The sequence below is a fragment of the Bos javanicus genome, chromosome 6 (genome assembly GCF_032452875.1).
Source record: "Bos javanicus breed banteng chromosome 6, ARS-OSU_banteng_1.0, whole genome shotgun sequence".
Taxonomy (NCBI): Eukaryota; Metazoa; Chordata; class Mammalia; order Artiodactyla; family Bovidae; genus Bos; species Bos javanicus.
Window position 1 is genome coordinate 65868834 of NC_083873.1, and position 24834 is coordinate 65893667.

Sequence of the window (24834 nt, forward strand, 5' to 3'; positions counted from 1 at the left end):
AGTGGAAAGAACAGGAACTTGGTGGTCAGGAGACATGGGCTGAGGCTTTAGGTGAAGATTGTCCTCACTGAACTGGACTGAGAGGGTTTTTGAGGTTAAGAATAGTATCTTGAGATTTCTATGAACCTGGTGCCTAGCACAATGCTTGAGATTCTCATTACATAAGCAAAGGGACTATGAATACGAAAACGAGAGCAACGATGCTGTGAATGGATGTGCCTCTATTAGACCCTTTATACATATTTACTTTAGGAAGAAATATAGCAGAAACATCCCTGACTTCAAAGTCTTAGGAGGGAAGTAAACAGCCACCTCTCCAAATAAAGTAAAATTTGATCCCAGGGTAGAAAAGAATAGGCAAGGACTGGGTTCTCTAGGAGAGCAGACAGCTTCGTGCCCTAGATTCGTGTCCTAGGTAGAACAGGGTCGAGGTTTTGGCTGAGGAACTAACACCACGTGGGGGGACAGGGGACTTAGAATCAGCTGTCCAAGTGCAACCTGCTGGGAGCAAAGTGGCCAAGTTGGGAGAAGTCCATTCTCAGGGCGCAGAGCAGAGGGCCAATTGAGCCCCGGGTTCCCATTTTTGACTCTTTCCCTTCACCCTCCCCCGCCCAGCAGTCAGGTCCCAGGAGGTAATTAGTGTGGGGGAGACGCAAAGCTGCTGAGGGGGCAGGGAGATGGGAAAGTACCGGTGGGGGCGGTCTTCTTGTCAGAGGTCTTGTCAAACGAGGGGAGAGGGAGAGAGAAGAGACGGGGAGGGAAAGGCGGAGGGGGGGGGGGAGGTGGCGAGAAAGAGAGAGAGACTAACAGATTTTCCATTTTTGCATTCCAGGCATACCTAATGATATTCCCACAGACAGACAGGCAGACGCAGAGAGAGACATACACAGGACACACTTGCGCGTTTGAAATCGTTCATACCCCCAAATCCAGGACGCAGCCTGTTGTCATAACCATCGAGTAAACTGTCCAGGATGCGGGTAAAATTTTCTGGGCATAATTTCTCCTCCTTTTGGTTCTGTCCTGGGGATTCGTTTAAACTGCAAATGCACACGCACACACATACACACAAAAAAAACAAAAACAAAAACAAAAAAAAAAAAAACAGGCAGAGGGGTTATTTTAAGAATTGATCAACGAACAGGTGGAAACAGGTTTATGTTCTAGGAAAAGAGTCTCTCGCTCCAAACTATAGAAGTCAGGGCTGAGGGATGGAGGAGAGAGAAATGGCCCGGGGAGGCGCAGCCCGCACACACGGACCCCAGTATCCACACTCTTCTCGGACCCCGCGCCCCTGCTGCTCTTGGCGTTTACGCGTTCAGAGCAAAGCCGGGCTCCGCGACCCTGACGTTACAGCGGAGACCAGAGGGTCTGGTTCGCCTTGGGAGGCGCAGGTGGCCATAGGAGACCCAGAACTGGCCCCTTCTTCATCTTCCCCTGACCCCAGCACCCCGGGGAACTCACCAAGCCGCCAGGCACAGGAAGTGCAGGAGGGCGAAACTGACCCCGAAGGACATCGCGATCGCGGGTACCTTCTTGGCAGAAACCATCTTTGCAACATGCCATACTTTAAGCCTGTTCAGGTTTCCAGGCTCTCCAGATGCCCTGAGCAGGGTGCGAGGCGAGGGCAGAGGCTCTCCGCGGCGTGCGCACACTCGCGCTCACACTCGCCCGCGCTCACACTCGCCCGCGCTCAGCCAGCCCCAGCCGCGGTGGGCGCGTGTGTGCACGCGGGCCGGGGAGGCGGATCCTGCCTTTCCTCGCCCCCTCCTTTTCTCGCCGAGCTCTCTAGTGTATGAAGAGCTGTGTATACCGCTCACACTCTTTCTTGCCCGCACCCCGAAGCGGCCAGAGTTAACACCTGGAGCACTGATACCGAAAGGCTGAGCCGAGTTCTTTCCGACGTTTAACTCCTGGGCGTGAGACAGGGGCTGCAGCCTCTTCTCGAGCTCTGGAGCCCCGGCGCCAAGTGTGTCCCCGCCCACGGCTAAGCTTAGCCTCCGCTTCTCCCTCCGGTGGCATTTGGATTTAACCCCTGAAGCCCTTCTCTCTTTAGGTTGTCGAGGACCTGTCTGTACCCATTTTTAAGGCTGGAGGTGGAGAAATGGCGAGATGGATGGGCTTTCTGGGCGAAGGGGTGGGACATCTTGATGGGGAGGAGGAAATCAAGTCTGGACAGAAACAACCTCTGGGACTCTCCCCTTCAGGTGTTGTGGGGCGGCGGAGGAAAGAAAAATCTTCCCAGTAAAAGGGATTGCAACTCACTGGTGCTCTCTCGCCAAACTGTTAGAAGGTGGACTTGAGCCTCATTGTGTTGTCAACTCCTTTGCCAAGCTGTTGCTGCAAAGATAACAAATTCCTTTATGCTACCCGCCGCCGCCTGGCACGCGCATGCCCCCTGCTTCGCTGCTCCATCCTTTCCCTGCAGGGAAGAGAAGTGGAAACAAGGGATAGCAGGTCAAAATCACTTTCACTTTTTGAGACACTTGACACTTTTTCTTTCACTGCAGAGCTGACTCCACATCCAGAACGCATCCGGGAGGAGGGAAAGGATGTCTGGAGAAAGGGAGAGGAGAGAGTAGGAAAAGTGTGTGTGTGTGTGTGTGTGTGTGTGTGTGTGTCTGAGAGAGAGAGCCAATAATCAAGGGACGCCTCAAAGTTCACTCATGACTTGAAAACACTTGGCAGTATAACTTTAGTGTTGTATTGAACAGAGATAAGCACTTTCAGGAGAACTTTTAAAAACTTTAGTTATTGATTCCAAGAAGGAAAGGTGTCTGTCATCTTAATAGTGATTCCTATGGAAATACTTACATGTTGAATCAGTGACCTAAGTAAATTTCTGTATAGGTCCCTAGAACCACCAATAATTATGTTCTGTTTAGACCTTTGATGATTTGTTCACAATTTGATGACTGGTGGACTTATTTGATATGGAAACAATCAAACCAAGGGAGTTTGGGGTTTTTGTGTGTGTGTGTAAAATGCAAATTTCTCCTGCCATATTAATCAACAAGAAATGTCACAGCCATCAGCGACTTCTGGCCTCCAAATGAGAATGCAAGCTCCACTAGCTTCAAGGCTTTGGATGCTGCCACCCCCAGGGTGATTGCTGAGGAGCCCGGGAATGCTAGAAGCTAGGTGACTAAGGAAAACAGGATGGCTACAGATAGTTGAGATGCATATGAAAGGAATGAATTCAGGGAGCCTAGAGGGTTGCATCTTCCTATACGTAGAATGCTAAATTCCTTAATACCTGATCTTTGATGTTCAGACTGCCTGCTCCTTTTGTTGCAAACTAGTGTATAGACTGACTTTCCCCCTGCCCCCTTGGAGCAGTTTTCTCAGAGCTACTGAGATGCTGTCTCCTAGGATCAGAGTCCCAAACATTCCCACCAAATAAAATAACTCTCTAGTTTCAGGTTGTATTTATATTTTTTAAATACAAAACTGAAACTTGTTTGTTTCAGTCTTCTAGTTAAATTTTTTCTTACAAAGAGGAAGACTTTCTTGATTGCCAAAAATGCAGAAGAGCCAGAGGTATACACTCTCACTATATTCTGTACTACTTCCTTCCTGGCTTTTATTACATCTCACTCTAATTCGGTGTGTATCTTTCTCTTAAAGACTGTAATCTCCTGGAGGTCCGGAGCTGGGTAACTTTTCTTATCTGAGTTTACTTTTTTCTATTACAGTGAATGACACCTAGTACAAGGACAAAAAATATTTATTGAATGAACAATTAAATGAATGAATAGCTTGTTTCCAAGTCCATCTTAATTAACTTGGAAGAAACTCAAGTTCAGGCAAGCTCTTGGGGGAAAAAAAATGGAAATACTAGTGTATTTCCCAAATAAGCCATGAAAACATTTGTCTCCTCAGATTATCTACATAAAAGATGCTAATACATTATATTATTATTATATCAAACTGTATTATTATATCAAACTATATTACTTCTCCAATCTTAGTGCTTTCCTACACTTTCTAAAATCTAATTCAGTATTCTTTACTTTTCTTTACAATTGCCATTAAATATGCATATACAAAACCGCAGGGCTTCCCTTGTAGCTCACTTGGTAAAGAATCTGCCTGCAGTACAGGAGACCAGGGTTCGATCCCTGGGTTGGGAAGAGCCTTGGAGAAGGAAATGGCAACCCACTCAAGTATCCTTGCCCAGAAAATCTCATGGACAGAGGAGCCTGGTGGGCTGCAGTCCATGGGATCGCAAAGAGTCGGGCACGACTGAGTGACTAACACTTACTTGCTTATATATAAAATAAACAATAGAAAACTATGACCTTGGGGAAAAGAAGTTCCATATTGTTAAAACAAATCATCTTAAAATATTAATTTTAAGTACGTAAAACTAAAACCTCACAAAATATAAAAAGAAGATTTCTCCTTCATATAGCTATTTCCAATTTTATTTTTGCTGACTGACGTCTAGTACTTAAAATCAACTAAAGATAATAGTAGAGACATTTATATTTCATTTTTTTACATCACAGACTTTTATTTACACTATCTAAGGGCTTCCCACAACTGGGTATTGTTTTTGCTTTGGCTTCATCCCTTCATTCTTTCTGGCGTTATTTCTCCACTGATCTCCAGTAGCATATTGGGCACCTACTGACCCGGGGAGTTCCTCTTTCAGTATCCTATCATTTTGCCTTTTCATACTGTTCATGGGGTTCTCAAGGCAAGAATGCTGAAGTGGTTTGCCATTCCCTTCTCCAGTGGACCACATTCTGTCAGACTTCTCCACCATGACCCGCCCGCCCTGGGTGGCCCCACATGGCGTGGCTTGGTTTCAAGAGTTAAACAAGGCTGTGGTCTGTGTGATCAGATTGGCTAGTTTACTGTGATTATGGTTTCAGTGTGTCTGCTCTCTGATGCCCTCTCACAACACCTACCATCTTACTTGAGTTTCTCTGATCTTGGATGTGGAGTGTCTCTTCACGGCTGCTCCAGCAAAGCACAGCAACTGCTCCTTACCTTGGACAAGGGGTATCTCCTCCCAGCTGCCCCTCCTGACCTTGAACGTGGAGTAGCTCCTCTCAGCCCTCGTAAGCTCGCACAGCCACCGCTCCTTGGACCTGGAGTTGCACCTCTCGGCTGCCGCCCCTGACATTGGGCGTGTGGTAGCTCCTCTTGGCCGCCGCCCGGAAGTGACTGGTGATAGAAGCAAGGTCCAATGCTGTAAAGAGACATATTGCATAGGAACCTGGTATGTCAGGTCCATGAATCAAGGCAAATTGGAAGTGGTCAAACAGGAGTTGGCAAGAGTGAACATTGATTTTCTAGGAATCAGTGAACTAAAATGGACTGGAATGGGTGAATTTAACTCAGATGACAATTATATCTGCTACTGTAGGCAGGAATCCCTTAGAAGAAATGGAGTAGCCATCATGGTCAACAAAAGAGTCTGAAATGCAGTACTTGGATGCAATCTCAAAAAGGACAGAATGATCTCTGTTCATTTCCAAGGCAAACCATTCAATATCACGGTAATCCAAGTCTATGCCCCAACCAGTAACACAGAAGAAGCTGAAGTTGAATGGTTCTATGAAGACCTACAAGACCTTCTAGAACTAACACCCCCAAACGATGTCCTTTCCACATAGGGGACTGGAATGCAAAACCAGGAAGTCAAGAAACACCTGGAGTAATGCAAATTTGGCCTTGGAGAACAGAATGAATCAGGGCAAAGGCTAATAGAGTTTTGCCAAGAGAATGCACTGGTCATAGCAAACACTCTCTTTCAACAACACAAGAGAAGACTCTACACATGGACATCACCAGATGACCAACACCGAAATCAGATTGATTATATTCTTTGCAGCCAAAGATGGAGAAGCTCTATACAGTCAGCAAAAACAAGACCGGGAGCAGACTGTGGCTCAGATCATGAGCTCCTTATTGCCAAATTCAGACTGAAACTGAAGAAAGTGTGGAAAACCACTAGACCATTCAAGTATGACCTAAATCAAATCCCTTGTGATTATACAGTGGAAGTGAGAAATAGATTTAAGGGACTAGATCTGATAGACAGAGTGCCTGGTGAACTGTGGATGGAGGTTTGTGACATTGTAGAGGAGGCAGGGATCAAGACCATCCCCATGGAAAAGAAATGCAAAAAAGCAAAATGGCTTTCTGGGGAGGCCTTACAAATTGCTGTGAAAAGAAGAAAAGTGAAAAGCAAAGGAGAAAAGGAAAGATATAAGCATCTGAATTCAGAGTTCCAAAGAATAGCAAGGAGAGATAAGAAAGCCTTCCTCAGCGATCAATGCAAAGAAATAAAGGAAAACAACAGAATGGGAAAGACCAGAGATCTCTTAAAGAAAATTAGAGATACCAAGAGAACATTTCATGCAAAGATGGGCTTGATAAAGGACAAAAATGGTACGGACCTAACAGAAGCAGAAGATATTAAGAAGAGGTGACAAGAATACACAGGAGAACTATACAAAAAAGAGCTTCACGACCCAGATAATCATGATGGTGTGATCACTGACCTAGAGCCAGACATCCTGGAATGTGAAGTCAAGTGGGCCTTAGAAAGCATCACTATGAACAATGCTAGTGGAGGTGATGGAAATCCAGTGGAGCTATTTCAAATCCTGAAAGATGATGCTGTGAAAGTGCTGCACTCAACACGCCAGCAAATTTGGAAAACTCAGCAGTGGCCACAGGACTGGAAAAGGTCAGTTTTCATTCCAATCCCAAAGAAAGGCAAGGCCAAAGAACGCTCAAACTACTGCACAATTGCACTCATCTCACATGCTAGTAAAGTAATGCTCAAAATTCTCCAAGCCAGGCTTCAGCAATACATGAACCATGAACTTCCAGATGTTTAAGCTGGTTTTAGAAAAGGCAGAGGAGCCAGAGACCAAATTGCCAACATCCGCTGCATCATCAAAAAAGGAAGAGAGTTCCAGAAAAACATCTATTTCTGCTTTATTGACTACGCCAAAGCCTTTGTGTGGATCACAATAAACTGTGGAAAATTCTGAAAGAGATGGGAATACCAGACCACCTGACCTGCCTCATGAGAAACCTGTATACAGGTCAGGAAGCAACAGTTAGAACTGGACATGGAACAACAGACTGGTTCCAAATAAGAAAAGGAGTTCGTCAAGGCTGTATATTGTCACCCTGCTTATTTAACTTATATGCAGAGTACATCATGAGAAATGCTGGGCTGGAAGAAGCACAAGCTGGAATCAAGATTGCCGGGAGAAATCTCAATAACCTCAGATATGCAGATGACACCACCCTTATGGCAGAAAGTGAAGAGGAACTCAAAAGCCTCTTGATGAAAGTGAAAGAGGAGAGTGAAAAAGTTGGCTTAAGGCTCAACATTCAGAAAACGAAGATCATGGCATCCGGTCCCATCACTTCATGGGAAATAGATGGGGAAACAGTGGAAATAGTGTCAGATTTTATTTTTGGGGGCTCCAAAATCACTGCAGATGGTGACTGCAGCCATGAAATTAAAAGACGCTTACTCCTTGAAGGAAAGTTTTGACCAACCTAGATAGCATATTGAAAAGCAGAGACATTACTTTGCCAACAAAGGTTTGTCTAGTCAAGGCTATGGTTTTTCCAGTGGTCATGTATGGATGTGAGAATTGGGCTATGAAGAAAGCTGAGCACCGAAGAATTGATGTTTTTGAATTGTGGTGTTGGAGAAGACTCTTGAGAGTCCCTTGGACTGCAAGGAGGTCCAACCAGTCCATCATAAAGGAGATCAGTCCTGGGTATTCATTGGAAGGACCTATGCTAAAGCTGAAACTCCAATACTTTGGCCACCTCATGAGAAGAGTTGACTCATTGGAAAAGACTCTGATGCTGGGAGGGATTGGGGGCAGGAGGAGAAGGGGCGACAGAGGATGAGATGGCTGGATGGCATCACCAACTTGATGGACATGAGTTTGAGTGAACTCCGGGAGTTGGTGATGGACAGGGAGGCCTGGAGTGCTGCAATTCATGGGGTCACAATGATTTGGACACAACTGAGCGACTGAACTGAACTGAACTGATACACATGTATGTATCATCAGTTTAGTCGCTCACTTGGTTCTGGCTCTTTGTGATCCCATGTATTGCAGCATGCCAGGCTTCTCTGTCCATCACCAACTCCCAGAGCCTGCTTAAACTCATGTCCATTGTGTTGGTGATGCCATCCAACCCTCTCATCCTCTGTCGTCCCCTTCTCTTCTAACCTTCAATCTTTTGCAGCATCAAGGTCTTTTCCAATGAGTCAGTTCTTCACATCAGGTGGACAAATTACTGAAGCTTCAGCTTCAGCATCAGTCCTTCCAATGAATACCCAGGACTGATTTCCTTTAGGATGGACTGGTTTGTTCTCCTTGCTGTCCAAGGGACTCTCAAGAGTCTTCTCCAACATCATAGTTCAAAAGCATTAATTCTTTGGCGCTCAGCTTTCTTTTTAGTCCAACTATCCCACCCATACATGACTACTGGAAAAACCATATCTTTGACTAGATGTTGGTAAAGTAATATCTTTGTTTTTTAATATGCTGTCTAGGTGGGTCATAGCTTTTCTTCCAAGGAGCAAGTGTCTTTTAATTTCATGGCTGCAATCACCATCTGCAGTGATTTTGGAGCACACCCAAAAATAAAGTCTGACACTCTTTTCATTTTTTCCCCATCTATTTCCCATGAAGTGATGGGAGCAGATGCCATGATCTTAGTTTTCTGAATGCTGAATTTTAAGCCAACTTTTTCACTCTCCTATTTCACTTTCATCAGGAGGCTCTTTAGTTCTTATTCGCTTTCTGCCATAAAGGTTGTGTCATCTGATATCTGAGGTTATTGGTATTTCTCCCAGGAATCTTGATTCCAGTTTGTGCTTCATCCAGCCCGGCATTATATATATATATATATATATATATATATATATATATATATATATATATATAGTTGTGGTCTGGGGGCAAGTTGGAAAAGAATTTCCAGACAATAGACAGAATGAGAGGGAAATAAAGTTTATTACAGTGGGAGACTCTATTAGAACAATGGGCCAGCTCAAGTCAGAACCAATATTGAACAGGGGTCCTTAATCCACTTTTATGCCCAGGGTACAAGGAGTGGGATAGGGGTCTTGTGGGCCATTTGCTGATTGGATGAGGTACATATCCTGTGTTGGGTGGGGGAGTAAGGAAAATATCTTCTCCCTATGGGGTAGGAGGGGAGACAGGTTATACGGCTCAGGAGAACCTGAAATCTGTTCATAGTGACAACATGGGGAAGGGAAGGATGATAAGGGTCTATTTTTTCCATTCCTGCATTCCAAGACCGTCCTTGGTTTTATCTGCTCTTTCTTCCTTGGGTCCCCACATATATCTTGTCACTATGAACTTTAAAATAAATCCAGTATTCAAAAATTACAATTTACTCCTGTAAATATCACTCAATATGCTATTATTTGGGGCTTTCCTGTTAGCTCAGCTAGTAAAGAATCCTCTTGCAATACAGGAGACCCAGGTTTGATTCCTGGGTCAGGAAGTTTACCTGGAGAAAGGATAGGCTACCCACTCCAGTATTCTTGGGCTTCCCTGGTGGCTTAGACAGTAAAGAATCTGTCTGCAATATAGGAGACCTGGGTTTGATCTGAGTTGAGAAGATCCGCTGGAGGAGGGCATGGCAACCCACTCCAGTATTGTTGCCTGGAGAATCCCCATGGACAGAGGAGCCTGGAGGGCTACAGTCCACAGGGCTACAGTCCATTCTCAGTCGGACATGACTGAGCAAGTAAGAACATCACAGCACATGATATTATGTGCTATATTATGAACATGATATAATGTTCCTATCCATTACGATCCAGGCTGTAAATAATTTTTTCTTATAAATAGCTGTGTAGAAATATGAAGAAATTAAAATTATACCCATAATTTCCTTCTTTAAAGTTAACCTAAGTCTCTGATTGCTATATTCAAATGCACTACCCCCTAAACATCATGACGTTAAGCCAGCAACATATTATAAATGTATCATAAAGGTTTACATTTGGTATGGAGGGATGCAAATAATGCGTATCACCTTACTGTTAAAGTCTTAGGATGGATACTTTGTCTATGATGCCTAAAAAATGTCCAGAAAATTAATAAAAAATTTTGTATTCATGTAAATATGTGCATTTTTCTGTGTGCTCTTCATAACTTTTATTAGATTCTCAAAGCCTGTAAAAAACTACAGTATGGACTAATATTTTCACATAAGAGATGACATATATAATAGAAAAATTAACCAAAGAAATGAATATCCATTTGTAGGTAATGTGTGACAAACATCTCTACCTCATTTGATAAACAACAACCAGTTTCTATAGACTATTATATAGACTTTGAGTCTACATTGAAAGTGCTTGGCCCAATTTTTGTCAATTTATTCAATGGTCTTAATTGGTACACAGAGTTTTGAGCAATAATAAAATGTATAATTTGAAAAGTTTCAATCTGTTTCTCTTTCTTTCTGTTAATTATTTCTGGTAAAATACTGAACCAATTTAAACTATTTGAAGAGGGTAATGGTGTGAATTACTGTAAATTCTGAAGGAATGGATATCCACCTAGCTGAAACATTTCAGTTTTGAGAACATAAAAGCTATTCACTATTTTTACATTAATGCATTTCTCTGCACTAAATATTTAGAATAGGTGAGAAGAATTGTTTGATGCTCTCTGGTCATGTCTTTCCTTATTTGTATTAAAACAGTGATTTTACAAAAATTGACCAGCATGCTGGCCTGTTGTTATTGTCTAGTTGTAGATTTGTATTTCTGCTCTTAAGGCATCTCAAAACTGTGTCTATTGTTTTAATAGTTATTACTTTAAAAATGGCATAATCTGGGGTATCTTAACAGAATCTATTTGAACAAATAAATCATACAATTAATTGATTATTTCTCCCAAAATATTTATTTTTCTTTGCCATATAGTTAATGCAGGTTTAGTTGTTTCAATGTGATTACTTGAAAGAGAAAATAATTTAAGCAATATGTGTATCTTATCTGAATAATTTCTATACATGAAATTTGGAAAGTCAGCTATTATATTAAAATTATAAAATTATTGATTAAATATTTTTGTGATTGTCCATGATGAAGTTGGACAATGAAGAGAGTGTGCATGCATACCAATTGCTTCAAACCTGTCCCACTCTTTGCGACCCTATGGACCATAGCTGGCCAGGCTTCTCTGTCCATGGGATTCTCCTGGCAAGAATACTGGAGTGGGTTGAGGTGCCCTCCTCCAGGGGATCTTCCCAACCCAGGGAGATCAAACCTAAGTTTTTTGTTTCTTATGTCTCTTGCATTGGCAGGTGAGTTCTTTATCACTGGGGCCACCTGGGAAGCCCATGATAGTATCAATTAGTTATTAATAGTTAATCTAATTTGAATATTCAAAAAAAATTTTTGGTTAGGTATTATTTCCCACATCTTATAGATAAGGAAACCAAAGCTTAAATATGCTAAAAAATTTTGCTTGTACTTACATGACCAGAAAATGGAAAGGTCAAGATTTTATTCTATTTCCTTGTGGAACTACTTAATAAAATTTACTTTTGTAGTTTTATTTGATATATGTGTATATTGTAAAATGATTACCACAATGATGTTAGTTAACACATCCATCACCTCACACAGTTACCTTTTGTGTGTGTATGTGTGTGATAAGATCTACTCTCAGCATATTTCATGTATACAATACAGCATTGTTAATTATAGTTATCACACTATACTTTAGATCCTTAAAACATATTTTTAATTCAAAGCTTGAAATCCCTTTGACCAATGCCTTCCCATTTCCCTCACCCCCAGCCCTAGACAGTCACTAATCCACTTTGCTTCTATGAGTTCAATTTTTAAATTTTACATATAAGTGAGATTATACAGCATTTGTCTTTCTCTGTCTGAATTATCTTGTTTCAAGAGTAACACAGGATTAATGCAACAATTTGGGAAGTCACTTAGTGATACATATACACACATTGAACATGATCATAACGTATGATCAGGCCATCCCATGCCTATTTTATAGCCCACTGAAGCTGTGTATATCACAACATACTGGAAAATTCTTAAAGAGATGGGCTTCCATGCTAGCTCAGATGGTAAAGAATCTGCCTACCAATGCAGGAGATGCAGATTCAATCCCTGGGTCAGGAAGATCCCCTGGATAAGAGAATGGCAACCCACTGTAGTATTCTTGCCTGGAGAATTCCATGGACAGAGGAACCTGGAGGGCTATAGTCCATGGGGCTGCAAAGAGTCAGACAGGGCTGAGTGACTAACTGAGAAATATGTATGCAGGTCAAGAAGCAACAGTTAGAACTGCACATGGAACAACGGACTGGTTCCAAATTGGGAAAGGAGTACATCAAGGCTGTATATTGCCACCTTGCTTACTTAATTTACACGCAGAGTATATCATGTGAAATGCCAGGCTGGATGAAGCACAAGCTGGAATCAAGATTGCTGGGAGAAATATCAATAACTTCAGATATTCAGGTGACACCACCCTTATTGCAGAAAGCAAAGAGGAACTGAAGTGCCTCTTGATGAAGTGAAAGAGGAGAGTGGAAAAGTTGGCTTAAAACTCAACATTCAAAAAACTAATATCATGGCAGCCAGTCCCATCACTTCATGGTAAATAGATGGGGAAACAATGGAAACAGTGACAGATTTTATTTTGGGGGCTCAAAAATCACTGCAGATGGTGACTGCAGCCATGAAATTTAAAAATGCTTGCTATGACAAACCTAGATAGCATATTAAAAAGCATTGTTTTGCTTTTTAATATTTTTTGACATTATTTTGCTGACAAAGTCCATCTAGTCAAAGCTATGGTTTTTCCAGTTAGTCATGTATGGATGGGAGAGTTGGACTATAAAGAAAGCTGAGTGCCGAAGAATTGACGCTTTTGAGCTGTGGTGTGGGAGAAGACTCTTGAGAGTCCCTTGGATTGCAGGGAGATCAAGCCAGTCAATCCTAAAAGAAATCAGTCCTAAATATTCAATCACATCCTATATGTGATGGACAGAGAAGCCTGGCGTGCTGCAGTTCATGGGGTTGCAAAGAGTCGGTCACAACTGAGCAACTGAACTGAACTGAAGCTCTCAAACGAGACCTACAAAACAGTGTATTGCTTGTAACAATGAAGACTGTTAAATGTTAGTTGTTCAGTTGTGTCTGATTTCTGCAACCTCATGAACTATATAGCCCGCCAGGCTTATCTGTCCATGGAATTCTTTAAGAAAGAGTACTTAAGTAGTTAAGTACATTGTATTGTATTGGATACATTGTATTGTGGTATAAATGGAGCGCAATAAAGAAATTAAAATTAAGAAAATCAGGTGCATATATATATATATATCAATTTAGATATATGCCAAGAATATGTTGTATGCTGTTTATGAGTATGCATGTAGTCATAAACTTGCATGAAAAAATAAATACCAAATTAGAAATAATGGCTGTCTGTGGCGGAGAGGAACAGAATAGAACATTGGCTACTTCAATTATTTATCTAATAAAGCACATATGGCAAAATGTTACATATTGACAAATTCAGTGGTAAAGACCTGAGCCTCCATATTTTTACTTTTAGGTATTGTTCTGACCATCTATTGCTATATAAAAAACCATTACAGAACTCGTTGATTGGAAACAAGAAATTTATGACTATCTCTCAGCGTTCATGGTTTGACCAGGCTCATCTGGCAGTTCTCCCAGAACATCTGGCACTTCTGGAAGTGCCTCACCTTGTTGCAGTAACTGGGCTGCAGTTAGATTGCTAACTGGGGCTGTGGTTATCTAAAGGTTTGACTGAGCTGGCTATGAAGATAACTTATGGCTTCACATCACTGACACAACATTCAGAATACCTGAAGCAGTTGGAGGGCTGACTGGATCCCTCTCTTCCTCTATCTTTTGCTTCACTACTTACTTAGCTTGGATTTCCCCACAACATGATGGTCTCAGGACAGTCAAACTTTTTTACATGGCAATTGGCTGCTGTGAGACTTAAAAACAAGCCTTAGAAGACAGAGTGTCACCACAATTGCATTCTATTGGTCAAATCAAGTTACAGGACCAAACCACATCATGCAAATAGGATACCCATGGGAGGCATGGTTCACTGAATGGCCATCTTTGAAGACTAGCTACCATATATACTTTTCTCTAGGCCTGAAATAGTTCATGGAAAAACTGAATAGCATTTTACACCAGTGGTGAAGATTAATTTCCTGTGTCAACTTGGCTTGGCTACAATTCCCAGATATTTGGCCAAAAATTATTTTAGATGTTTCTGTGAAAGTACTTTTTAGATGAGGTTAATATTTAAATCAGAAGTTTTGAGTAAATCACCCAATCAGTTGAAAGCCGTAAAGAAAAAAAGACTGACCTACCCAGAGGAAGAGAGGATTCAGCCAGGAGACCTTCAAATTTAAACTGTAACTCTTCCCTGGATTGCCAACTTGCCAACCTATCCTATAGATTTTGAACTTGCCAGCTTCCATTATTGTGTGATCCAATTTCTTAAAATCAATCTCTCTCTCTCTCTCTCTCAGTTCCTATTGGTTCTGTTTCTCTGCAGAACCCTAATCTAACACAAGTGGTATGGTGATACAAGACTAAATGCTTGTTGAACCTCTGCAGTATGAGAAATATTTAATGTTGTATCCATTCAACAAGTAAACATATTCTTGCCTTTCAAATGCCACTAAATCCTTCCCCAAATAAGTAGTATGAAATGATTTTAGAGTCCTGAATATTATCTTATAATAAGATATATTATTGCCATTGTTGTTCTTAAGATGGAGAGTTTTTTTGTGATGCAGGTAAGGGTTCACTCGTGATATGTGAACACATATAAATCTTAAACATGCTGCTGCTGCTGCTGCTGCTAAGTCGCTTCAGTCGTGTCCGACTCTGTGCGACCCCATAGACGGCAGCCCACCAGGCTCCCCCATCCCTGGGATTCTCCAGGCAAGAACAACTGGAGTGGGTTGCCATTTCCTTCTCCAATGCATGAAAGTGAAAAGTGAAAGTGAAGTCGCTCAGTGTGTTCGGCTCCTACCGACCCCATGGACTGCAGCCCACCAGGCCCCTCCATCCATGGGATTTTCCAGGCAAGAGTACTGGAGTGGGGTGCCGTTGCCTTCTCCGAATCTTAAAAATAGATGAGTCATAATTGAGGCTTTAGATAAATCACTCTATTTGAATTTTGTCTTTTTGATTTTTAAGTCAGTCAAATAACACATGAAATTTTGGAGAATACAAAGAACTAGCAAACCCCCCCAAAATTATGTAAAATACAATTATTCAAATAAGGCACTTCTTAACTTGGTTTAAGGAAAAAAAGGGCTTAACTCTTTGAAAAAATTATTGCCATCTGCTTTATAAACTTTAACAAAAACTGTATATAGTGAATATATTTAGCAACTGAATAAGTCCAGGTAGTAAAGATGTGGAATACATTGTGTATCTTATGCAATTTATTATATGTACTTACATTACTTTTATTTTATCAATTTTTTACTAGTGATATGAGGAGACCTGCTACTTAAAATATATTCATAACTAGAAGAAAAATTAAATTAACCTAAAGGATGTATTTATTTTCACTAATCATTGTAGACACAAATATATTAGCTTTTTAAAATGCTTAATACCAAAAACCTTTGAAGACAGGCATAATGTCAAATATTTGTATGTCTTTTTCAGTGCTTTTTTAAACTTCAGTACAGAATCTAACACATAAATCAGATTCACACAAAGTAAACAATTAAAGTATCACAGGTGTATACTGACTGGCCATCAACCCAGCATTTGGAACTAAATTTTCCAAACAAACCTAGGAACACATAACATGACACAATAGCAATATTACTATATTTGGTCCACAGAAGACTACGAAGCTAGACTGCTCTTCATTACCATCTGGTGGCTACTGCATGGAGTGGCATTAACCATAATTTTAAAAGAAAGTTAGAAGAACTAAATACTTTAGAGAAAACCTTAGTATTATTGATGAATATTAAGAATGAATGAGGATAAAAACCAAAGAAGGATTTGGAACTTTCTTTACAATAAAAAAGTATACCATAAAAAGTTGTTTTTAGGAAACAATCTATAATGGACAAAAGTTAAATATATGCTAAATAATACTTTGAACAGCATAAGAACTCCATATCACCCAATTGTTTTACAGCACAAAAGACAATGTACTTTTTTTCTTCTAGTGGTAAATTAGATGTAATCATTTTTCTGAATTTGCTAAATATTTTGGTCATCCATGTATCTTCACATGCCATTTGCCAAGAAATACTCTTCTATTTTATCTACCTGGCAAACACTTGTATACCTTTAGAAATTTAGCTTAAATGGTACCTCACTGGAGAAGTCCATCTGTGCAGTCCTAGTTGAAGGCTCAGTTATCCATCCTAGAAACTGCTGTTGCTAGTCTGTTATCATTTACATAATGTTTTTATTCATGACTGGTTGACTTCCTCAGGAGAGGTGATGGTGCCCTACTTATCCTTTTAAGATCCGAGTTCTAAGCATTTAATATATATTTAAGTAAATATATCCAGGAAGGAATAAATCCAGGAAGGAATAAATATTCCAGTAAGGAATGAATCCAGGAAGTTCATTGTTCTTTAGGAAATTTAAACCAAAGGAAACCTTCCCCATTTTACACTCAACAGATGAAACAAGGACAGAAGGAGATTTTGGAGAAAGAAAATGGACATATTGATGTTTTAAATTTCCCACTTCCATCACAAATCACAAAGCCAAGCTAGAACCAGAAAATCACCTAGTTATGCTACAAAATTTTAAGTATGAGACTGAGGCTCAGAAAGAATCTTGGACTTTCCCAAGTTTCTACAACTAATAACTACTGGAATTAGTATTTGGACCCCCTATCAACTGACACTTCATCAGCGAGGTTTTTACTCTACTGGTTTAATCCCCGACTTCTTTTAGGAGAAATCTTAGTTCTAGAGAACTGGATTGTAAAAATTAAATACTCTTTTAGGGATCTGAATTCTGTACTTGATCCATGACCTGTGCTGTGCTATGCTTAGTCGCTCAGTCGTGTGCGACTCTTTGCGACCCCATGGACTGTAACCTGCCAGGCTCCTCTGTCCATGGGGATTCTCCAGGCAAGAATACGAGAGTGGGTTGCCATGCCCTCCTCCAGGGGTTGAACCCAGGTCTCCCGCACTGCAAGTGGATTCTTTACCATCTGAGCCACCAGGGAAGCCCTGATTCATGACCTAAACTATACATATTTACAGGCAACTTAAGAAATCGTTAATTATGTTATACGACAATATGAAATTCAGCTGAACCTTGAACAATATAGTGTGAACTGCACCGATTTTATGCAGATTTTTTTTCCATAAATACATTCTATAGTTCTGTAAGATCTACAGTTGGTTGAATCTGAAGATATGGCACTGCCATTAAGGAGGGCCAACTCTAAAGTAATAAAGGAATTTTTCACTACATGAGGGTGTCCATGCCTCCAAACCTCTCTACTGCATCTCATTGTTCAAAGGTCAACTGTATATTTAAATTTCTTAAGTGCTTGATTTTGTGCCAACTGTTGTGTGAATTTACCCTAAGGAAACAGCAAGTCATGCATGTCAAGATTATGAGCACAATAAGCATTAGGATATCATCATTATTAAAACCTTTTTCTTTTTTGGCCACACTGCACAGGATGTAGGATCTTAGTTCCCCAACCAGGGATTGAACCCATGGCCTCTAGAGTGGAAGCATGGAGTCTTAACCACTGACCCTCCGGCTAAGTCCCCATTATTAATATTTCTGAAAAGTATAGACTCTCTAATATAATTTCTGTTATCTTTCTTTGACTATTAAGGGATATCCTTTAGAGCTGAGTAGGAGGTTTTTGAGATTCTCCAAACTTACCTTGCTTTTGCTGTGGTTTTTTTTTTTTTTTAATTTATTTATTTTTGGCTGCACTGTGTCTTCCTTGCCACATGAGGGCTTTCTCTAGTTGTGGCAAGCAGGGGCTACTCTATTTGCAGTGTGTGGATTTCTCCTTTCAGTGGCTTCTCTTGTTTCAGTGGCGCATGGGCTATAGGGTGCTAGGGCTTCAGTAATTGTGGTGCACAGGCCCAGCTGCCCCATGGCATGTGGAATCCTCCTGATTCAGGGATTAAACTTGTGTTCCCTGCATTGGTAGGCCAGTTCCTAACCACTGAACCACCAGGGAAGTCCATACCTTGTTTTTTAACCAAATCCACAGAATGTCACTATAAAAATAAATGACATAGTCTTTTGGAATGTGTTTTTAATAAGATATGCAGGTTAAAATCCAGAATCAGTTTACATCTTTGAATGTATATTTGCTGCCATATCATCCAGTTGTTTTGTTTTTTTCTTCATCTTCGAAAACTACATTTCTAGGGAAAAAATGTTTTGGCATTTTCAGCCTTAACATTTATAGTTTCACTAATTTTGGCATTTCCCATGGTGTCTGGCACACAGTTATTTGTAATTTCTGTTAAAGTGTAAACATAAATAGTGGATGCTGAGAGGCCAGGAAGCAGGCAGAGCCAGTCACTTTGTTGGTCTAAGCCAAGCATAGTCCTCAGCTGAGGCCAAACAACATCTGACTTCGTGTTGCCAAGGGTTAATATCTCATAGACAGAAACACTCCCCAAGTGATTAAAAGTAAAAAAAGTGGTTCTTGGTAAAGAATAAAATTCACTAAGGTTTTAAATTTTAGTGAATGCTAGAAATGTAGCAAATGTGATTTGAACAGAATCTCTGGGAAGGAACTCTTTGATACTGAAAGAAACAGGAAAGTGAGAGTAGTGAAGCAGCACATTCGGTATTTATAAAGTAGAGACTGACAATGGTCCAGCTTAACTTATGCTCTGTGTTTGCTGTGCTCAGTTGCTCAGTCATGTTGGACTCTTTATGACCCCCTGTAGCCCTCCAGGCTCCTCTGTCCAAGAGATTCTCCAGGAAGAATACTGGAGTGGGTTGTCATTCCCTTCTCCAGGGGATCTTCTCAAACCAGGATCAAACCCAAGTCTACTGTATCTCCTGCATTGGCAAGTGGATTCTTTACCTGAGAACTCCTATCTTACCTTATAGTCAGCTTTTAAAAGGCTTTCTAAAGATGCAAGAACTAAAAGTGCCTTTTTAAATTTTCCGTCAAAGAGAACTTTACTTCTCCCTCTGCAAATTTTCTAAAATTAGGAGCCAATGTCTCTGTGATGACTATCAGTTCTTCTACCGAAAACTGACCGTGGGCAAGCTGTAGCATATAGAGCTCAGTTAAGAGATGTTGTCATTTAATTTGCCCTCTACTCAACTTATTTGCGGCTTCTCAGGTGGCACAGTGGTAAAGAATCTGCCTGTCAATGCAGGAGGCAAGAGACATGGGTTCCATCCCTGGGTCAGGAAGATCCTCTAGAGTAGGTAATGGCAACCCACTCCAGTATTCTTGCTGGGAGAATTCCCTGGACAGAGGAGCCTGGCGAGCTACGGTTCATGGCGTCACAAAGAGTCAGACATGATGGAGGACACACACACACACACAAAACTTATTTACAACTGCATTTTGGTTTTCTAAGAGTAAAGCTGGCTATTAACTCAACAATCAAAAATCTAAGATCATGGCATCTGGTCCCATCACTTCATGGCAAATAGATGGAGGAACAGTGGAGAAACAGTGACAGACTTTATTTTCCTGGGCTCCAAAATCACTGCAGATGGTGACTGCAGCCATGAAATTAAAAGACACTTGCTCCTTGGAAGAAAAGCTATGACCAACCTAGACAGCATATTAAAAAGCAGAGACATTGTTTTGCCAACAAAGGTCTATGTCTAGTCAAAGCTATGGTTTTTCCAATAGTCATGTATGGATGGGAGAGTTGGACTATAAAGAAAGCTGAGCACCAAAGAATTCATGCTTTTGAACTGCGGTGTTGGAGAAGACTCTTGAGAGTCCCTTGGACTGCAAGGAGATCCAACCAGTCCATCCTAAAGGAGATCAGCCCTGAATATTCACTGGAAGGACTGATGCTGAAGCTGAAGCTACAATAATTTGGCCACCTGATGCGAGGAACTGACTCCTTGGAAAAGACCCTGATGCTGGGAAAGACTGAGGGCAGAGGAGAAGGGGACAATAGAGGACAAGTTGGTTGGATGGCATCACTGACTCAATGGACATAAGTTTGAGTGAGCTCTGGGAGATGGTGATGGACAGGGAAGCCTGGCATCCTGTAGTCCATGGGGTCGCAAAGAGTCAGACACAACTGAGCGACTGAACAACAACAAAGAGAATAAATGTTCTCTCCTTTCTTCTTGCTGTTTTTTAAAAATTATTTGAAACTTGGAAGTATCTGATTCGGGGAGACTTTTGTTATGTTTTTTTAAGTCATCTAATAAAAAAGTAGTGATTTCTTTTTGTCTTCTCCTTCCTGGGTAAAATAAAAACTATTTTTCTAACTCCTTTAGATGTTCTTTGAAATGGAGTCCTTTCAATTGAGTTGTTTACAACAGAATTATAATAAAAACTGTGTTATTGCTGTTCCCTACCATATCGAATAATGACCATACATTTTTATTTTAGGTCAGAATTGGCTTCCAGAAATTTCATAAGGCTTCCTAACCCTCACAAACAGCCCCCTCATTATATTATACTGAAATAGTCTGGCTCTTGGAAAAGATATTTAACATATTATAATTTATTTCATTATTCCAGATTGTATATTCCCACAAAGTTTGCAGTAAAAAATGAAAATGTATAAAAATTACCCAGTTATAATCATAAAGATAGAATACTGTAATTTTATGGGTCTGGCACATCTACTATATCTATACTTTGTCTTGGATCATGAATACAAAATCAGTCCAAAATCAAATTGCTTCACTTGGTTCTGATTACATTGACTTTAGTTATGATAAAGCCTGTATCCCGTAGGCAAACGTCTTCTGAAATATGGAATTATAAAGGCTAAGTGTTAAAAAGTACTATGTATGTGTTTGGCATAAGATTCTATAATTAATATGTTGTTTTCAGCATATTTGACTTTGCCTGTAAAACAAAATTTTGTGACATGTGAACTCAAGCAGAAACATACAATATGTGAGGCAAATAGAAAAGGTAGTAAGATGTTAAATTTTAACCAAATGCTCCAATAATTACATTAAAATTTTAAAGTAAATATGGTAACTAAAAGATAAGGGTGCTGATTCATGTTGACGTATGGCAGAGGCCATCACAATATGTAATTATCCTCCAATTAATACAAACAAATATCTCTTTAAAAAAGATAAAAGTTGTTAGACTGAATAACAAAAAGAGCTTAAGTATATGCCACTTAAAAAAAAGGCTTACTTTGAAGGTAAAACACAAATAATTTTAAGGTAAAGTATACCCCCATGTTTTCAAGTGTCATTATATGAAATAAAAGAAACCTAATCTCCAAGAAACATCATTAGAAATAAAGGTGAATGTTTCATATTGAAAAAAGACATATACACACCAGAATGATATAATAATTCTGAATTTGTTTGTACTTCAATTTACAGGCTTAAAAACACCGTAGGAAACATTGACAAAATCAAAATTTTGAATCATAGTGGGAGATTTTAACATACTTTCTCTCCAAAACTAATGGAACTGACAAAATACATAATAAGCATGTAGATGATTTCAATAGCACACTTAAGAAACTGGATCTTAAAAACATAGGGGACCGTTTCACCTAACAACTGCAAAGTATATATTCTTTTCAAATGACATGGGACACCACCCCCAGTGGCCACATGCTGGGGTTTAAAGCAAACCAAAACAAATGTCAAGAGACTGAAATCGTATCAACTGTACTCTTTGATGGGTATGAAATTAAGGTAGAAGTTAATAGTAAATAGATAACTAGAAACTCCGTCTAGAGAAAGGAGAAAAATTAGGGAGACGGAACAAGAAACCAGAGAGATGGGCAGAATCTAGATTATAAGTAGGCTTAAGTCATCCTAAGGTATTCATATCCTAACAGCATTGGGAGAGCAATAAAGGATATATATCTTGGGATTGATGTAATCAAGTTTGCATTTTAAAATGGTCATTCTGGTTATGTCTGTGTTGATGGGAGGTGAGGGGAGTTAGACTGAACAACAGTTTGGAGTAAGGAAATGCTAGAGGCCAGGAGGCCTGTTGGGGAGTGCTTGCTATATAATATTTAGATGAGGCTGGTTTTCTGAACTAGAACAGTGGCATGGTACACCTCTCAGCATGACACCTTGGACCTTTGATGCTGTTTGCCTTTCAGCCTCACAAGGACGTCCCCTGATCACTTGTGTGAGGACACTCTTCTTGATGTTAGATTTCACTAAGATGCTATTTGCCGAGCATTACTATTTGCCGAGACTAGTTTGTTCTTTACACTTCCCAGTCTCCTTGTTCTCTTCCTGGTATCTGGGTTTTCTTTCCATCTCTGCCCATAAGCCTCTTTCCACTTTCAAGGTTTTCTAAGCTTTGATACTTCATTGCTGCCAGGTGAGCTGTTCTTAGCCCTTTCTTCTGGCTCCGGATGCCTCACATCTGTATACACACTATTCTTTCCAGAATTGAATCAGACAGGAGTCCCTGGGGGGCTCCAAAATCACTGCAGATGGTGACTGCAGCCATGAAATTAAAAGACGCTTGCTCCTTGGAAGAAAAGCTATCACCAACTTAGCATATTAAAAAGCAGAGACATAACTCTGCCAACAAAGGTCCATCTAGTCAAAGCTATGGCTTTTCCAGTAGTCAGGTATGGATGTGAGAGTTGGACTATAAAGAAAGCTGAACACCAAAGAATAGATGCTTTTGAACTGTGGTGTTGCAGAAGACTCTTGAGAGGCCCTTGGACAGCAAGGAGATCCAACCAGTCCATCCAAAGAAAATCAGTCCTGAATATTCATTGGAAGAACTGATACTGAAGCTGAAACTCCAATACTTTGGCCACCTGATGCAAAGAACTGATTCCTTGGAAAAGACCCTGATGCTGGGAGAGATTGAAGGTGGGAGAAGGGGACAACAGAGGATGAGATGGTTGGATAGCATCACCGACTCAGTGGACATGAGTTTGAGTAAACTCTGGGAGTTGGTGATGGACAGGGAGGCCTGGTGTGCTGCAGTCCATGAAGTCACAAAGAATCAGACATGACTGAGTGACTAAACTGAACTGAACTGAACCATATTGTACTTTTTATTTAGCAAAGTTCTTGTTTCTTCTTCCCCAAACCTGGAATATTATTATCTGGAATTTTGTAATCTTGACTCCCCCATTATCTAACAGTTTGACCTTGGGAACATTGCTTCACTACTCTTGGCTTCATACTCATCATTTGCAAAATAAGGACAATGATGGTGCCTATTTTATTGCTAACAAGGATTAAATGTGTTAATACATGTTAAAACAATTCAAACAGTGCCTGGAACAGAGCACTAACAACATGTTAGCTATGTTAATAACTAACATACTCGATTTTTGAAACTGACAGGTTTTTTTAACATTGCCACTGATGGAGAGAAAGTTTCTATAGCTAGAGGTTAAAAGCTTAAAAGTGTTAAAGCATTAGGGAGTTAACACGTTGGTGTGAATAACTTTTAGTCAAAGTGAAAATGAGGGCATTAGACAGTTTGCAGTTTCAATGGTATATGGAGTTCAAAGGTGGCCGAGGCACCTACAAAATGAAAGGAAATGAAACCAGGTGGGAAAAGTTTCCAGAAGAGGATGCAGGAGGCTCAGGCAAACTCCAAAGACTTTGCAATTTTTTTGGAGGAGGTCATAGAGATGACAGGACCGCCAGTTGACCCAGACTCCTCACCCCTTCCCTATCCTTGAAATGTACATTCTGCTCACTATGCCCACACTGGGAGCTGTTTCAAGGACATAGCATTGAGAGAGCAAGGGGCTGTTGAGACCTTTTCGATGGAATATGTACTGAACCCCATTAAGAACTCTGTATAAAGTTTTAAGATTCTCAGGGAGCAGGGGAGTATCTTGTATGGAAATCTACTCATTTTGCAGCCAGACAAGTTTTGCAGGTAAGTTCCCCTGCTTATTCACACAGTCATCTACCAATTTGGAGTGGTCAGCATTTTCTCCACTCTCTCCTTGCTCTCCTTGTATGGGGGCCATGAACCAACATGATTGGATTCATTGCTGCTGCAGGAATAAACCCAGAGGTGCGATTAAGGTACTCCTTTCCGACTTTATTGTGCAAACACACCGAGCCTGCAACTTTGATCCTGCCCTGGATCTGAGGAGGCTGAGATAGACATTCAGCCCAGCTGTGAACTATCTGGGCAGCAAATACTAAGAAAACTGGCAGCAAGACAGATGTGGGGCTGAGCCAAGGACATCTGCGTTATATGCTGCTTGCCTGGGGCTAAAAACTAGATGCAGGAATGGGTGCGAGCAGGTTCTAGATAAGACCAGATGGTCAGGCTTGACTGGAGAGCAGAGATGTCCCAGACACTGGGCTCAGACTGTTCCCAGGGAAATCTGTTTGGGGTATGCATACCTCTCCTCTGTGGTGAATGTGTTCCAATAACTTGTGCTGCGGTTTATGAATTTGACTCATGGTTGCTTCACTTTGTATTTTCAAACTGTTCTAACTCTAACTCTGAGGTAGCTCACAGATTTATATTTAATTTCTAAGTAAAATACATTTCTCGGTAAAGGGAAAAGACATTGCTTTTTCAAGTTTTTTGCTTAAACCTAATTTTAAATGTTTGATGAATATGTGCAAATTTT

The 24834-nt window shown here is 40.5% G+C and overlaps 1 protein-coding gene across 3 annotated transcripts in view; it reads right to left on the minus strand.

The window, feature by feature from the left end:
* Positions 1-2189, minus strand: part of GABRA4 (gamma-aminobutyric acid type A receptor subunit alpha4) — a 241910-nt gene extending 239721 nt beyond the window's left edge. Inside the window, exons 1-2 of one of the 3 annotated variants that reach the window (XM_061420066.1) lie at positions 1465-2140; positions 922-1040 (exon numbers count right to left, since the gene is read on the minus strand). In XM_061420066.1, the coding sequence (XP_061276050.1) occupies positions 922-1040; positions 1465-1550 (205 nt within the window). In that variant the 5' untranslated portion in view covers positions 1551-2140. Of the gene's footprint in view, positions 1-921; positions 1041-1464 lie in introns of all 3 variants that reach the window. The other 2 variants (XM_061420067.1, XM_061420065.1) reach the window with 2 other exon arrangements.
* Positions 2190-24834: the final 22645 nt, after the last annotated feature.